At 43.2% G+C, this 17104-nt stretch overlaps 2 protein-coding genes and 1 long non-coding RNA gene across 4 annotated transcripts in view; 2 read left to right on the top strand and 1 right to left on the bottom strand.

The window, feature by feature from the left end:
- Positions 1-155: 155 nt before the first annotated feature.
- Positions 156-6449, top strand: kdsr (3-ketodihydrosphingosine reductase). The gene is made up of 10 exons (XM_058069124.1): positions 156-615; positions 942-1031; positions 1210-1266; positions 1346-1411; positions 1482-1577; positions 1676-1867; positions 1999-2082; positions 2158-2241; positions 2380-2481; positions 4184-6449. Exons 1-10 carry the CDS (start codon positions 427-429, stop codon positions 4301-4303), a joined length of 1080 nt encoding a protein of 359 aa, XP_057925107.1. The 5' UTR covers positions 156-426; the 3' UTR covers positions 4304-6449.
- Positions 2444-13421, bottom strand: LOC131126505 (uncharacterized). 2 transcript variants are annotated; one of them, XR_009129173.1, is made up of 5 exons: positions 13177-13421; positions 10699-10778; positions 10134-10375; positions 9684-9809; positions 2444-2593 (listed from the first exon to the last, which is right to left on the bottom strand). It is a non-coding gene; the product is annotated as an uncharacterized LOC131126505 (long non-coding RNA). The 2 variants fall into 2 exon arrangements; XR_009129174.1 differs by having other exon boundaries at positions 10134-10341.
- The window catches only part of bcl2b (BCL2 apoptosis regulator b), a 29207-nt gene continuing 19149 nt past the window's right edge, over positions 7047-17104 (top strand). Inside the window, exon 1 of the mRNA XM_058069126.1 lies at positions 7047-8052. Coding sequence (XP_057925109.1) covers positions 7498-8052 — 555 coding nt within the window. The 5' untranslated portion in view covers positions 7047-7497. The remainder of the gene's footprint in view (positions 8053-17104) is intronic.

Genomic DNA, 17104 nt, shown 5'->3' with positions numbered 1-17104 from the left:
TATTTTTTTAATAGTTTGATCACTTCTGCTGTTAAGGCGCGGAGACGCCCAAAGCGGAAGTGGAACTTTTGCTTTGGAGGGATTGTAGTTCAATAACGCTCTAGCTTCTTTAAATGAATAAGGGACTAGCTGTTTTAGAGAACTACATGTACCATGCGCCACTAGGGTACTTCCGCTTTTAGTGGACAATTTGTTTTGGTTAATATGAACTACGCTTTGTCACGCTGACCAAGGTCCACGGTGGTACTTTAGCCTACTGGTTAAACCAGTGAATTTCTGACAAACTTTGCTACAACTCCTCCCCCGAAGTCTGCGTTTCACTCCCCACCTCCTTTTAAGTGCCACCGCCCCTTCTTTTCCTCTATCGATTCCAGAAGCTAGCCTGCTAGTTAGCAAAGAAGCTAGCGCCTGCCAGACATATTACCCATGTCATCAGAAGAAGGCTTGAGCTCAACGATCGCGGATTGGCTTTTTGTTAATTCCTGGTGGCTTCTCTTGCCGTTCGTCATGCTGCTTGTGGTTGCTGCCTTCATTGTTGCATTTGTGCTGCTGTTATACATGATATCGCCCCTTATTAGCCCCAAACCCCTCAAACTGAATGGGGCCCACGTCGTGGTAAGTCATGCAACAGTGTCTGTATTTGAAATGTGTTGTAAACTTGCATGTGACAATTGCTACTAAATAACATTTCAGCATAAAAAGCGAAACAGCCAGAGTGATCACAGCTTTGTTAACTGGCTCTCATGGTCAGGTCGTGACACTTGAGCTAATCCTACAATTTAAAGGGATTATTGGGTGCATATGTTAGCAAGAAGATTTGTCAAATGCATTTAAGCGTACCCCATTCAGTGTAGTTTTACCCACTACTAATGCAGCTTGTTACTCAACTGACCTTTATATTTGACCCCCGCTCAAATGATCCAATTTCCTTGAATTTCCAGGTGACGGGAGGCTCAAGCGGAATTGGGAAATACATAGCTATGGAATGCTACAGACAAGGAGCTTTCATTACGTTGGTGGCACGAGATGAGGTAATTCATCAGTTTTCCTGTGTATGATTTAAAAGATGACTAGCTGTGTTTTTTATGCTGTTATATTTGATGGTGAAGTAATGGTGGTCAGCATACACAGCATTTCCTCATAGGTGTGTTTTCTTAATCGACTGCAGAGTACCACTGTTTTAATCAAATTTTTTTTTACTTTCTTTAGGCAAAGTTGCTTCAAGCCAAAAAAGAAGTGGAGAAATTTGCCATTAATGATAAACAGGTATTGAGATTTTTCACTAGGCACTTGGTATTGATATTTTTGTTAGTAATAAGATGATGGAAATTGCCTCTTTTAACAGGTGGTCCTCTGCATATCCGTGGATGTTTCTAGTGATTACAGTCAAGTGGAAAGTGTTATTAAACAGGTAATGCTACCCTTTCATGTAACCCATTTCTTGGAATAGTTGCTGAAATTGTTCTTTTACGATCGTGCAGGCTCAAGAGAAGCTGGGTCCAGTTGATATGCTTGTAAATTGTGCTGGAACGTCCTTTTCTGGAAAGTTTGAAGAAGTAGAGATCGATCGTTTCAAGGTAGGTAAATTGGAACTGTAAAACTAACTTGTTTTTCATATCTATGATACAACAAAGTTACTGAAATATTAATACATTTTCGATTCCAATCCCAACAGAGGCTGATGGAAGTGAACTACCTGGGTAGCGTCTATCCAACACGTGCTGTCATAACCACCATGAAGGAGAGAAGAATGGGTCGCATCATGTTTGTTTCATCTCAGGCTGGCCAGATAGGACTTTTTGGCTACACGGCTTACTCCCCATCCAAGTTTGCCCTGCGAGGTTTAGCCGAGTCGCTGCAGATGGAGGTAAATGGAGGCCCCACTGCGGCATTCTATGCTCCACTAAGCACAATACGCTGTGCATCATTTCTATATAAACCCACCCACTCTCATTTTCTTCTCTGCACATTGCTCAGTGAACTTTGTTCTTTTTTTAGATAAAGCCCTACAATATCTATGTGACGGTGGCCTATCCACCAGACACAGACACCCCAGGACTGGCAGAGGAAAACAAGACAAAGGTAAACATTGTGCATACACACTGTATTCTATTCAAATCAGGGGTTTTATCATTTAAATCTGTCTTTTGTTTGCAGCCCCTGGAAACCAGATTAATTTCTGAAACCTCAGGAGTATGTCAGCCAGACCAAGTGGCCAAGATAGTCGTTCGGGATGCAGTGGTAAGACATGACACTCAACCATTATTGTGCCTTTCATAACTGAGTTTTTTTTTTACAAAATTACAAAATTCCTGTATATTAATTAGTTAAATATAGAGACTATTTGACAGTGTGTGTTGCCTTCATTGTTTACCCCAGCAGGGGAACTTTAACAGCTCTGTGGGTCCAGATGGGTACATGCTGTCAGCACTCACCTGTGGGATGTCACCTGTCACCTCCATCACAGAGGGTCTCCAGCAGGTACACACAGTTTCAGAATATTTACAGTCATTATGGCCAAATGACTTTCAGGAGTGGCACAGCGTTGCTGAAAGTACAGCTGTAACCGGAGTACTTCTCAAACAGGGAATAACTGGAAATGAAGCAGAAGAGGTCACAAGTTTAGTGCCATTGTAGGAATACTTAACATCTATGTGTGGGTACATGTGGTGCATAAGCAATGGATGGCAGCTGTGGAAAAGTACGTTGGTAATCCTCACTCCCTGACACCATAATAGTTTTGCTGCCTTTTAGCTCGATAAACAACGATGTCAACTCTGATTCTGTGAACCCCGGTTCGAACCCGGATGGCTGGACCAAGAGGGTATAACCGTATACAGTGTCAAACAATTGGAAAGATGGGATATGTCGTAGTCATCTACAACCACACTTTTACAAAGAAGCCATTTTTGTCGCCTGCTTCAATTTCTTTGCTTGCTTGAGTAGTCTGGTTAAAGTTGATTTAAAGGGATAGTTTGGATTTTTTGACATGGAGTTCTATGACACCCCCATAAGCAGTGAAGCCCGTCAACAGCAACTCATTCCCCACTTTGTGTCCTGAGCTGAGTTCTGGTCATATTTCTGGGGAAAGTAGTTTCATCTAGTTGCTGGGGATAGTTAAGTAAAGAGTTTGGCTTCTCAAATGAATATGCGTTCAAAAGCATAATACATTTGCATCACAAATGCCTACTAGAAAAAAAATCTGACCTCATTATTACGCACATTTGCTTTCCCGGTTTCAGTGTATATTGCTGAGATAGTGAACATAAACATGTCTGACTACGAAACAAGTGATGACCACATTCCTTTTAGCACAAAGTTAAAGGGATATCTTTATGAACCGGAATACAAGGATGCTGAACTTCGTTCGGTGCTATAGCGCCATAAAGTTCGGTGACAACAACATGGTGCTAATGGACTGCATAAATTGACTAGTGGTACTGGAACAGTAGAACTCTTCAAAACAAGTCTCATCCTCTGTACCCACATTATAGCCAATGCCAAGCAGCCAAAGTTGTCTAATAGGAATGTCGGTGACAGGAAAAACATAGAATTTACAGGGCAACAGCCCGCATAATTACAAGTATGTACCATTTTTTTTAAACCACTATAGCTCTCGCGTTGCAGCAATCGCGATCAGCACATCTAAACACTGTGAAACACACACAACAATGGACAGGCGGGAGTGCGAAGTGAGGTCTGATATTTTTCTTGTAGGCATTTTTGTGATGCAAATGTATCATGCTTTTGAACGCATATGGTTTTGAGAAGCCAAACTCGTAACTGTTCCCCGCAACTCACTGGAACTACATTCCTCAGCACCGAAATCAGACCAGAACTCGACTCAGGACACGAAGTGGGGAATGAGTCGCTGTTGAATTATGGGGGTGTCATTCAACTTCATGTCAAACAATCCCAACTATCCCTTTAAGAGACTTAGCAGCATGTTCACAGTAGAATTTCCACGGTGCTTTCATGTGAATAAGAAAAGCCACCTTGCACTATAAACAAGATGGATGACAGCGCCAATGTAAACATTGTGTTAAACCTATCCTCGGAAGGCCTCTTAAAAGAAACCCAATTTAAATAAATTAATCTAATTTGTGATCTTGTAGTATTTCCAAGAAGGATTTTTTTTCTTTTTTAATAGTCTGATTTTTGCAACCCCTTCACCTTTGTGCAGATCGTTACCATGGGCCTGTTCCGCACCATCGCACTATTCTACCTGGGAAGCTTTGACAGCATTGTGCGCCGCTGCATGATTCAGAGGGAACAGTCCAAGGCAGCCGACAAGCGAGAGTAACCCACTTCCAACAAGCGTAGGTGGCCAGAAGGCCCAAATAGTAGGACAGCAGCTCCACTATCCATTTTCTTGTGTACCCCCCCTCCCCCTCCAGCAACATTTCTGTTTAACATGCACACGCTTCTGGTCATAGGAGCAGCCTTACTTTAAGCGTTCCACAGGCGTGTTTATTCGTAATGGAGGGATGTTATTGTACACATTAGCAGGCTTCCCCACCTCCACTCACAGTACAAGCAATATCCTGTTGGACTGGTTGTGCCAAATATGGCCTGAAATTCCCTCCCACAGAAGCTGAAGTCAAAACAACACTGGTGAGTAAGTCACCTTTTTGTCCTCATGTTGCATGCATCCAAAAACATACGGACACCATATTATCAATGTATACTTTCACCGAATAAGAAAAGCTTTTTCTAGCAAGCTTTTCCTCCCATTAAGTCTTTGCAGGCAAAGACCACTCCAAATATCTTGGTTTTGCTTCCCTTGTCTGTGTGTGTGTGTGTGTGTGTGCGTGCAGATCCTCTATGGTGTAATTATGTTTTATTATGAATACAAATGTAATTTCAGGAAGAAAGGCGGGACTTTAAAACATGTTTCCACCAGACATTTCATTTCTTAGTGATACAAATCGGAAATGTGGCTTGCGTTTTCACTGTGGATTGTGTTTTGTTTTGTTTTTTTTTAATGTGTACAATAATCAGACTACAGGGTGTCTAGCAACACCCTTTTGATACCCCGTTGGTAGGGTAACTAACAGTGATATGGTTGCAATTATTTGCTTTTTAATTGCAAAACCCACATTCCATAACAAACGTAATAGCTGCTTAGTAGCATACCACTGCTGTTGCTACCCTAACACAAGGGTACCAAAAAGTGGTATGGTTTTTTTAATTGCAAAAATGACACTACAGCACATACTTAACTGCTTGGTGGAAAAAGGACAATTAGGTGTCCCACATGTGTGCTACGACTGAGCCAGCCCTCGGAAAGAGAAAAGCCATTTACTGTCTTTGGACTATTTCTACAACGTCCCACTTTATTTATAACCAGGTACTATCATTTCAAGCCATCCTGTGAATGGAAGCTCTGGTGACTGTTACTGATCACCCCTCGAGTATACTTTTTTTTTTTGCTCATTCTTTCTTCATAAGGAGGTGCAAATGCAGTTTTATGTGTCATTGCACATATTCCGCCACGCAAGTGTGCATCAGCGTTGTCGGTGACCTAAATCAGGGCAGAAAGAAACTCGCTGGTTCGAGTAATGCCTGAGTAGGTCCAGTGAGGGCGCTAGAGATCTGTTTTACAGGGCAGGCAAAAGAGCACACAAAAGGTGCACAAAAAAAGCCTCAATTTCCATGTCCTCTCAAGCACAGGTGACAGAGACATTATTCCCTCTGAAATCCTGTCAAAGCTTTGGAAAATACAGTAGTGTTTACCTAAAAAGTACAATATTAAGTCTTATGAGCAGAGAGAATGTACTTTTCTTACAAATCTGAACATAGGAATATTATTTTGAAGTTTGATATTTGAATGCCAAAATGTGTTAAGACAATTCTTTTTGAGATTTTTGCAGGTCGCCATGTTGGCAACCCGTTCTAAGCCTTAAGACGTGACTACTGATGAAGCGACAGGAGAGTGTAGCCTGACACGAGTGTGTAGTTTACCACTTATATTAATGTAATATGCCAACTTTCCGTCTTGTCTGTGTGACTGGTTTGACTAACGAAAAGGAGACGCCTTAAAAGAATCCAAAAAATGAGAGTGAGAAACCATGACTCACTTTTGATGATGTTCTCATTTGATTTTGGTTTAAAGGCATGCTTAGCTTCTCACACAATGTTGCTTTCAATCTCTTGTCTCCATGTAGCGATACTATAATTAAGACCATGTAGCCTATTATTTTAACACTGTTAAGCTATGCAAAGCAGACCCTGCGCTAACAATGTGTGAGCATTTACAGTCAGGATCAGAGTCTGATAACAGGTTAGTTTGCCACCATTAAATCATCTTTTATTTTGACCCCCTTTCACCTTGTGTGCCATGGAAAGCAAACTGTATGAAACATACTGTATGTCTTGTCTTGTTTCAGACACAAGTTGAATAAACGCGTGTGAGGAATTCTGAACTTCCCATGAAATGACTTTCTCATATATTCCATCACTTTGTTGCTTTTTTCCTCATGAACACTGCACCGCCCCTGAGCCACCCCTAACTACATGTATTTGGCCCATGCATATGCACACCACTTCACAGGGGGACAGCTTGGGGAAAAAACAGGCTTCACTACAGATCATAAAATAAAGCCTGGAAGTCTGCCAACTATCAGTCAGTTTTGTTTGTTGACATACCACTTCTGTAGAGTATGGCATTTTTAAATATTCAGTTTAAGCAGGATGTGCAAGGGACTTTCCACATTTGCATAAATACATTATATCAAGATGAAATATCTCCTACCACAAAGGGTTACTGCTGGAACTCACGATATAACGTGATGTCCCCTTGGAGACAGGATGCCAAGCAGATGAATGGAGAAAGCCTCTTAATTATCCTAATTAAGCCGAGCCTACGTGCAACCATTACACAGATGGCTGCTTACAGGGCTTTCTTTACAAATATGCAATGTGCATTTTTTCCCCTCTCCTGCAGTACCTAATATGCACTTGGAGACTCCAAAGCGCAGCCAAAGACTACACTTTGCGTATATGACGTCAAGAATAGCTCACTAAGCACGGAACAGCCCACTGGTGTAGGAGGAGGGTTCTGTATGAGGCTTCTGGGGAAGTGGACTCAGTCGGGTTTCGTCTGGCTCTCACGCCGACGGTTTGCGGCGCTTACGCGGCCATTCTGGCGCAGACAACTTTGCGCCCCAATTTCCCCTCCTCCCCCCTCTGTGTGCGCGACTCTTCCACGTCTGGGTGATGCGCACTGGGAATAGATCCACACTTCCTCCCAGCCTCTTCCGCATATTGGATTTCCATGCAGGCAGAGGCTAACCAGTGAGCTTTCTGGGAAAGGACGTCAACGTTTTTGGAGACTTTTACAACCTGCTCATACGTGGGATTTAGGCGTTGAGTGGGTTCGGTTTCGATGCAGCCCACTTTTGGACGAGGCCGTGCAAAGCAGTGCACACACGGATACACGATGCATTTGATTTAAGAGCCAATCTGATCTAGTCCAAAGTGCCAAATTAAGCCCAGATGGCGAACGAGTGTAACCGTACCATTGTGGAGAATTACATCTGCCATAAACTCTCCAAACGCGGCTACGAGTGGGGGTTCGGTGCCGCTTCGAATGAAGATGCTGCTTATAACGGGCCACTAGTTGCCCCCTCGCCGACTTTGGTGCACCGGTGCCGCGAAGCCAGCGACGGGCCCGACGGCGACGGCACCCCGCGCCTGTGCAAGCGAAGCCCCGGCTCTGAGCCCGACCAGCTCGCCGCCATCCACAGGGTCCTACGCGAGGCCGGGGACGAACTTGAGAGACTTTATCAGCCGGACTTCACCGAAATGTCGCGGCAGCTCTATCTGTCCTCCACTACGGCCCAGAGGAGGTTCGCCGAGGTGATCGACGAACTGTTCCGGGACGGCGTCAACTGGGGCCGGATCATCGCCTTCTTCGAGTTCGGCGGTACGGTGTGCGTGGAGTGCGCCACCAAGGAGGAGATGACGTCGCAGGTGGACAACATCGCCGAGTGGATGACGGAGTATTTAAATGGACCCCTCAACAGCTGGATACAAGACAACGGGGGCTGGGTAGGTGTGATTCGGTTATAGTTGGGGTAGTTGTTCGGTACCGCTGGGGAACCCTCTACTGCTGCTGTTGTGTGATGAATCCGCAATCTGTGCTTTGTTTGTGTGTGTGTGTTTAGATGTAGCTGTGACCTGATATGCCACATAATATTACATTTGCAGTTCTAGGGCTTCCCAGACGTAAGCTTTAGATGTTCCCATTACACACGAAGGCGCAGGAAGGGCGGCCTTCATCCATACGCTACTGTGATTGGACGTTCACATTGGCTGTCAAAGATATTCCACCAATCAGATGGCGAGCTGTGTCACACCTCCCGACGCCCTAACCTAAGCCCCGCCTCGTTAACAGGGGACAGTCACGCATCTGTCAGAGCTGCACAAAAAATATAATGCGCTTTAAATCATTTGTCACTTTCTTAAATCTAAAAATGCTTAATGTTATATCGACATTTTATATTTGGAAGGCAAAGTCTTTTAAACAGTTCACTGGCTTGTTACTAGGGTGATTGAGAAACGAGTGCTTTTACGTTTACGTCCATATTACCACATCTGTAGTTCTTGGAGATCATTGGCTCTTTTATCATTCCAGTAAGTCTGTCAGACATTAACTAGGTCCTTCCTGTACCACAGTAGTGTTCACTTATGTGGTGCCCTTCACAACTCATAACAAAGTGTCCCCCAAACTATACTGTATACAAACTACTATACCTAGGGGTTCTTCTTTGACCAATGCCCCCTCCATGTTTCATGGAAATCAGTAGGTTTTGCATAATCCTGCTAACTCTCTGTCATAGTATTTTATGTCAAAAGATAATTAAGGTAATTGTTATGGCAAAACAAGCAACACCATATTTGGTTTAAGTTTATGAAATCTTGCCTACAAACAATGCTGTAAAACTATCCACGCTCAAACTGACCTACAAAAACGACGGTGTAATATGCAAGCCAGGCCAATCGTTGGAGATCACATTGCCTTTACCTGCAAAAGCAGGTGTAAGTATAAATACAGCTATGTCCCACCATTACAGTTCTCACTGGGACCAAATCACAAATGCAGACTGAGCACTTAACTGCATGCATGTGTCCTCCATTTTTACAGACATAATGTACTTTTTCTTTTTAGCATTTATAGTCAGAAACTGTATGGCTTTCTTCAAAATGTTTGCATTTTTAGGCTTCAATGATATAATGTAGATTAACATTAACAAAAAACAATTTCCATTTAAAACAGTCAGCCTTAGACCTTTGCACAGTACTGTAACCATTTTTCCATGTACTGCATGGTCCCAGACTATAAGGGGACACCCTGATGACAAGCTCCAGTGGGCTTATCACGTTGGAAAAACTGCCATGTGGCCCTGTTTCTCAAGGGAAGGGATCACAATCTTTTTAAAAATGTCACAGTACATGTTGGAATTTATGTTTCCTTCAAGTAACCGCAGAACCCATACAGCCATACCACCACGCTTCATATAAACAATACAGTTATCTAACTACTGGCTTGTATAGCCTGCTATTAAGACAGTCGTGGCTACCTGATTATTTTCAATGGGCAGCAAATTCAATATGAGCTGTACACTACACAGTTTCATGACTGTAGCACTGTTTGCTGAAATGTAAAAAGATGTACTCACTTTTGAGTACTTGAGGCTGTACTGCATGCTCCCAGTCAGTACGGGTACCACCCTAGTGACAAGCTACTTTGTCATGGGAGCGTGAAGCATGAGGTCAGCAGCAGGGAGGAGGCTAGAGATGTCAGCCTGGAGAAACATAGATAGAATTCATGCATTCAAGCTTCTGGGCATAGGAGCTTTGACATGTTAGCTGCAGGTGCTAACGACGAGTGCATTGGAATAACATAGTCGAGTCCCAACTAGCGACCATCCTTCCCAGTATGGCACACATTAGGCCAATGTGCAGGAGATTAGCATCTTCATTAGCTGTAGTGCTTTTAATGAAACCATAACATTTGTGGCACTCGCTGTTTTTTTTGGCCTGCAGGTATACAATTTTGGAGTGCGAAGGGGGTGTGTGTGCGTGTGGGTCGGGGTCATCAATGATTCATATAGAGGATTCCATCTCACCGTTTAACATTCCCCACGAGTGTGTGTGTTTCTTCGTGAGTTGTGCCACATATCAAAAGGCGGCTAGGTCCTCCAGGAGCGCTAATCCACCACCACCACCGCCGCCACCACCGCTGTGCTCAACACTGCCGTCTTCCGCTCGTCTTAGTCGGAACACTTGAGTGTGCATTCTGGTGCCAGGATGCAGGCTGAGAAATGTCTCTGGAGCCTACGGTGCAATAATGTAGGTCATCTTCCAGTGGCTGGGAGGAGATGATTGGAGAAAGACAAGAGAAGAGAGGGGGGGGGGGACTTTCCATTACAGTATATTAGTCTGGATTATCGGTCTCAGTTTGGGTCACTTTGGGGAGATGATCCATCTAGTAGTGTCATTTTCCCAAACAGCAACATCTTTCAGCTGTTTGACATAGAATACTGCTCATCTTGCTCATTCAACTGGCGGCACACATGCCTCATCTGGCCCGTGAATTACTTGGGACCGTCCCACGAGTTTGATTCAATACTTTTTTTTGCAATAGATCCTGGAAAAACAGCCCAGATCTCCAGTCATATAGAGGATCTTTACCTTGTGTTTTTAGTAGGTGCTTCACAGCCAAGCTTTCCTGTTTTGTAGATGATCTCTGATTAGCGTCTTTGCCTTAGGAGCTGAAAAACAAAAGATATTTCTGTTTAATTTATGACATCATTTTAGTCGCAGTGAGGTGCCCTGTACAAAAACGGGAGTAATACTGAAGGGAGAAGTCATATGCCCCCATTTGGGCCTCTTTTCATGGGATTGCAGTATAATAGTTGTTTTTGTTGTTAAAGTTTGAATAGAGTTTAAGTATCCTCAATGGCCCCGACATTAGATCCAACACAACAAGAACGCTATTGAGAATTGTGCCTTTGCAAAATTAATGCTACATTTGGACTGAAATCCCTACTTTTAAGGGTGAAACTATTAAGAACCCACTTGTGTATGATACTGTGCTGTTTTATACAACTGCAAACCACAACCACAATAGCACCGCTATTCTTGTAAAGGTAGATTTGTCCATACAGTTCTTGTATTGGATCCAATTACATTGTACAGGTGTAACAATGAAGTGGCCAGTGAGTGTGCAGGGTGTTTTTTAAATTCAGAATTTAGTCATAGTTGTACAAATTGTGCTGCTTGCATACAAGCTGACCCCTATTTTAATCTTTAATCAGCTTTCAGTGGACTATATTTGAAAAGTGTACCACATTTGCTCCATTTTGGACTGATTCCATCCATTTAGTTAACTTATTCACCATCTGCAAAGTGATTTGTGTAGATATAATTATGTTCTATAAAAAGGTTCTCTCAGATGTTCAACCAATAGACATTGTTTTGGCTTTTAAAACTAAAAAGGTGGAGACTAATCGACCTATTTGGGACATTGTCACGTGGAAACAGCCATCTGTCAGCTGCTCTCCATGTCCTATTGTTTTGAGGACCACATATAGGAGTCCAAATATACAGTAGTGTTGTTGAGTCAAGACATCCCATTTGAGTCCTATACACTTCTAGTTAAAACGTGTGCCCAATAGAAATGAAACATTTGGTGTGTGGGGAAACACACAGCAAAGATGGGAGCAAGTCAGTGTTTTGCGACTCTCAAGTCAAGACAGGTCGAGTCAAGTCCGAAGACATAGGCTTGAAATTTTCAAGTCCTTACAAGTCTTCTCCCAAATAAATATGTAACAATCTATTCTATTTGACAAATACAATATTTTTTCTTTGCCATGCCACAAAGCCCTGAGCATAAATGTATCATAGCATAACCTCTCCTCACCCAACCTGGCGCCATAGGATTTTTTCCCCCTCTTTCCCAAGCTTAAGGGGTTCATCACCAAGATGGGCGAAACAACGGATCTGCAGAGAATCCTGGGATAATCCGAGTGCATGACGGCGTGGCTGAGAAGGCTGGGAAAGTATGTTGGACTCAATGGGGATTACTTCAAATGGAAAAAGTGGTTTTAAAATATATCTTTTGTGACACAAGTCCTGGATATTTGACACACCTTTTTTTTGCAAATATGTCCCAATTTCTTTCTCATCAGTGGTTCTACAGTACAGACCATTGACAAGGAGTCCAATTTGACTGTACGGTGATGTCTCCCCATTTTTCCCAGAAAGGGAAGGAATGAGTTAATGCACCTGAGCGCCTTTTTTAACGGACTTGGATCAGGTTGCCAAAAGGAATGCAGCAAGCTGCCAGGTGGTCTGTTTCTGCGTGCAGGGGAAGGCAATGCACGTTGATGCCAGTTGACAGGTGAGACTTGGGCATCTGGACAGACAAACCCCGCCCACCACCCGCCCAAAGCCTAGCCTCCCCTCCCCTGAGGAGGTTGAGTGGATTTGGAATTGTGAAGGAAGTCATTAATCTCCATTTAGGTGACATGTTGAGTGGCGCTGAAGTGGGATAACAAAAGGAAGCGCATCTAAAACACCCGCAGGAGAGCAAAAATAAAAACATCACTTATCTCCAATTTATGTCTTCGTCGTGGACCATTTAACTCATAGCCTCATTGATGGAAGCGAAAATGGAGGATGCATAAGGTTATGAGCGCTATCTGTAGGACATGTCTAGTTACTGCACCGCTTGGCGTAAAATATTGTATCTGCACCTTCAGTTTGAGGGTCTTCACTAAATGTTGCTGGTTTCTTTTGTTACCCCTCAACAAACAAAATTATAGTACATCATGCTTTTGCACGCTAAATAAGGTTACCAATATAAGAGAAACGCCACGTCCGGTGTATACCTATTTATTTTGTCATCAGGACTTTTTAAACAACAATTACCACTTTGGAAAGGTCATCAACTGCTCACCAAAATAACCACCATTATCTTTGTAAAGGCCTTTTTTCATACAGCTCTGGCATTGGATTGTGCTAGTGTGACTAATGCTGTGTAGTGACAATGAATAAACCCAGTGTGGTTTGAAGCAGCCCTTCACTGTACCCTTTTAGCTTCACCGGCCCCTTGCCATCTACCACCATGTTGACACCCACAGAAACCTTCTTTCCTTCGAGCTGTACCTCTGCAGACTGCCTTGACATGAAGAGTTCCTTTCAAGGATTGAAGACATGCAAAGTCCCCCAGAGATGCTCCAAGCACAAAGAGGCTTGTTCCTAGCATTCTTGTCTGAGGAATCCAGCAGGAGGAGGAAGAGGAGGAGGGAGGCGGGGTTAACCCTTCAGCCACAGAGGCTGTGGCAGTCCATTTTTGGTCCTGAAATCAGTTAAATAAGTTGGGGATTAGTATCTCTGGTAAGGACATTGAGCCTGACTCACCAATAAGTTTTTTTAAGACTTTTCTTCCTAGGAAATCTCAAGTGGGATTCACCCGCTTAAGATCTTAAACGATTTATGATTGTTTGCAGCTGGAACCTAATCAACAGTGTGCCATTTGTTCCTGAATGGCACACTCCTCCCCCCATTTCCCTATAAGGAAATGAGTAAAGTTGGTGAGAAAAACATGATGTCTAAGGCTAAAATAATACGTCTTTTGAATACAGTTGCTATGTGCATACCACACTCCGGTCTCATGCTCTTATTAAAAAAAAAAAACTCTAGTCAAATATTCTCTATAATAGTCATCCCAGTACTTCCAACAACATCAAATTAAAAGCACTCACCAGCCTGGAGTTTGTTTTCCAGGAAGAAGATGATGACGTTTTTTTTAATGTGTGGGCAACAGCCAGTGTGCCCACGCCGAATAAATACAAACATCATCGCTGAACACACACATAACATCATCCAACCTTACCTCTATGCATTCATACTTGGAATCAGCATTTCTGACAAACATCAGAGAAACATTCACACTACCATGGTGCGTTCAAAGGCCCCTGAACAAAGTGGGAATGCTCAGGGCATTAGAGCCCTGTAGACATGACAAAACACGACTATAGTCACATTTATACTCTTTTTATTTACAACATATTGCGCAACTGCAGGGTCTTGAGACACATGCTAACTCGCAAACTAGAGAGCTAGCGACCTAAACGGTAGCCTTCAAGTTATTTCCTTTAAACTTAAATAGCCAAAAACTTACCACTTCCACACGGATAGGGAGGATAACTATTAACAGTTATTTAACCTTTAACATGAACATTAATCAAACGTAATAATTTTTTTCTGGGTACATGATACCATACAGCATCCATATCAAACTTGCGCCGGCCGCACTAACATTAAATTTTCATATCAAGGCGAGGGCCTCAAACTAGGCCGCGGGTTTCAGACCCCTGCAATAGATAGATCGATAGATATTTTAAACATTACCACATGCAAGCTAGGTTAATTGGCCACTCCAAATGTGAGTGTGGTGTGAATAGTTGTTTGTCTATATGTGCCCTGTGATTGGCTGGCGACCAGTCCAGGGTGTACCCGACCTCTCGCCCAAAAAAGCTGGGCTAGGCTCCAGCACGTGAGGATAAGCAGTAGAAAATGAAGGCGTGAATGTTTTGAAGCAAACTTGTGTGCCAGTCTGATGTCTTTTTGATTTAGACTAGCACCATTAGTCCTGACAGTGCAGTGATTTATTGTGAATGATTAAGTTTTTGTTTCTTCCACTGAAGTCAGTTTATTTGTCTGAGCTGTCTGTCATTTTAAGAATTCAAGGTTTTCTATCTACTGTAATGATGCAACAACTTTACCATTTCTTCTCCGCATACCTCAGCTTTTGTTCTGTTCATGCCGCCCTAAAACATTCCAGACATGCCGAGCGTCTGAGGAGAGCACTTCACATAGATGCACCTGGAAGACGCCTCATTAAAGGCTGCTTGTGATTGTGATTTGTGGTGTTCTGTGTATATGCCTTCAGTAAAATACTGTATATTCCAGGGCGTCCTCTCCTCAGGAGGGCCACAGGAATGTCTGCCGGGGGAAGCAAGACTGTAAATAAATAATAGAGACGAGCTGGGTGTTTCTTTCCTGAGTGGCCAATGAAGGGTGTGGGCCGTTTTTTGGTCTTTTGTCAGATGATCATTCCGGAACAAAAGTAGGCAGGGTGTCTCCGTGTGTATCTCCATTTATTACCCTGTCTAGTTCTCCACCAGCTTCCTGTTTCATGAGGTTACATGTGTCGGAGCTGTTTGAAAGGCAGTGAAAGAACACACACAAACAAGGATGAATAATATATAAAGTTGGACATTAAATGGATGACCCTCAGGTAGCCTCCCCCTCTAAGCTCTGGTGCTTATTTACATGCATTCATGCACCAAATCCATCCAAACAACAGCCTAATACCCTGAGACCTGCCGTTCAGTGTCAGGTAACATCGCTGAAAAATGCAGGGACATGTGAGAGGCCTCTAAATTTAGAGGTGGTGTAGCATCACTTGCTTCCCCATGCGGCCATTTTAATTGTCATGTTACACTTAAATCCGCAGTTTGCTTCTGCACGGTCATTATTTTCTTATCAAACACCACCATAAACTGCGAGGGAAGAAAACAAAACAAAAAAGTCATAATGATCCATTTGAGACGGGGGCAGATGAAAGAGGGGTTTTCCACCTTTTTTCCGTCATGGTGGGAGCAGGATAACGAGGAGCCCGCTGGGATGCCGGCTGACTTTGCCACCGGGCACAAGCGCGCAAGCCGTGCAGCATATCAATATATAGAGCAAGGTTAAATTGTCTTGCCCCTGTAGTTACTTTTTTTTTGAGGGGGGGGGGGGGGGTACCCCCATCTCGACTAGTGCTCGATTAAGTGCTGGTGCAAGAGTGTCCAATGACAATTTGCTAATTTGCAATGAGAATATTTGCTGTGGTTTGATCTCTTGTATGTTTGTTAAACATGCTTTTTTTCATATCCTTCCTAACTGTTCTTAATACACATTGATAATCTAAACTGCACAGACCCTGTTAAACTTTGCAACAGTTTAAACACATACACATATGCATGCATATACACTCACAAGCAAACACAGAAGCGGATGTAGTGGTGCAAATCAATTATTTGCTGTCCACAAACTGGCGCACATGTGCATACACACTCACCGTGTGGCACGTCAGCATGTACACACACACAAGCGGATGTGGCGGTGTGAATCAATAAGGCCGTGTTGTCACAGTATGACATGTGAGCGTGGCGGGGAGCAGATGGCCCCGGGGTGCCTTACACACACACACATGCACGCACACACTGTATCATTACCACCGCTGGGATTACCCGGTGCAACTAGCCATTAATAAACAGTAAGGGGTTATTGTTTTTTTTTCTGCCAAATGTCCTTCCCCCAAAAATTCAGTCACATGATCTCCAGGCAGTAAATAATATCCCTGCAATGTTGTTCTTTCCTGCATCTGGAAATTGGATCTGTCCAGAGGGCAGCAAGTGATATCATCCGTTGTTAGTATGTTTTTTTTGTATTGATTCCTTTCTGGCCACTAGAATGTTGTATTCTCGTGTTAAACGATGCCAAAATTTCATATAATGAGGTTTAAAGTGAGCCCTGAAAGAAGTTTGAGATGGCTCAAAACACTCGGTTTCAAAAAGGCGTGGTAAAACTGCCCCTTTGTGATGTCACAGAGGGACGGAATTGCTTATATGGTTCATAGTTAGGAAGCACGCAGCGGAGTGGGCATGCCCGGAGGCGGGTCATGGGTGGAATGAATTAAAAAAGACCTTTTTGGCAGGAAGCACAAATACAGCTGGAAATACAGCTGGAATAAAATCTGTAAAATGTAAAAAGGTTTTCTGTGCAGGTTATTGTGTGTAGCTGCTCTATAGGTGACCACAGCTCAATACAAGGGGTCGAAAAATGAGCATAGTAGGTCCCCTTTAATTGAACTGTGTATGCAATCCGTTAGGTACACTAATGCACAACCTAATGACATCAAATACTACAGTTGTGGAGCATTACAGGGCGCACAACTACAATCCCTTCCAAATGTTTAGTAACTTATAATTATTTGGAGGTTTGGGCACGGGGATGACAAACGGAACAAAGCAAATAGAAT

This window comes from Doryrhamphus excisus, chromosome 3 (assembly GCF_030265055.1).
Source record: "Doryrhamphus excisus isolate RoL2022-K1 chromosome 3, RoL_Dexc_1.0, whole genome shotgun sequence".
NCBI classification, from domain to species: domain Eukaryota; kingdom Metazoa; phylum Chordata; class Actinopteri; order Syngnathiformes; family Syngnathidae; genus Doryrhamphus; species Doryrhamphus excisus.
The sequence above is the reverse complement of the archived record's forward strand: the minus strand, read 5'-3'. Positions and strand labels throughout refer to the sequence as shown.

Coding starts and splice junctions, on each gene's coding strand:
- kdsr (XM_058069124.1), top strand. CDS start 427: ATGTCATCAGAAGAAGGCTTGAGCTCAACGATCGCGGATTGGCTTTTT. Junction 1,868..1,998: donor CCGAGTCGCTGCAGATGGAG/GTAAATGGAGGC, acceptor TTCTTTTTTTAG/ATAAAGCCCTACAATATCTA. Junction 2,083..2,157: donor CAGAGGAAAACAAGACAAAG/GTAAACATTGTG, acceptor TTTTGTTTGCAG/CCCCTGGAAACCAGATTAAT.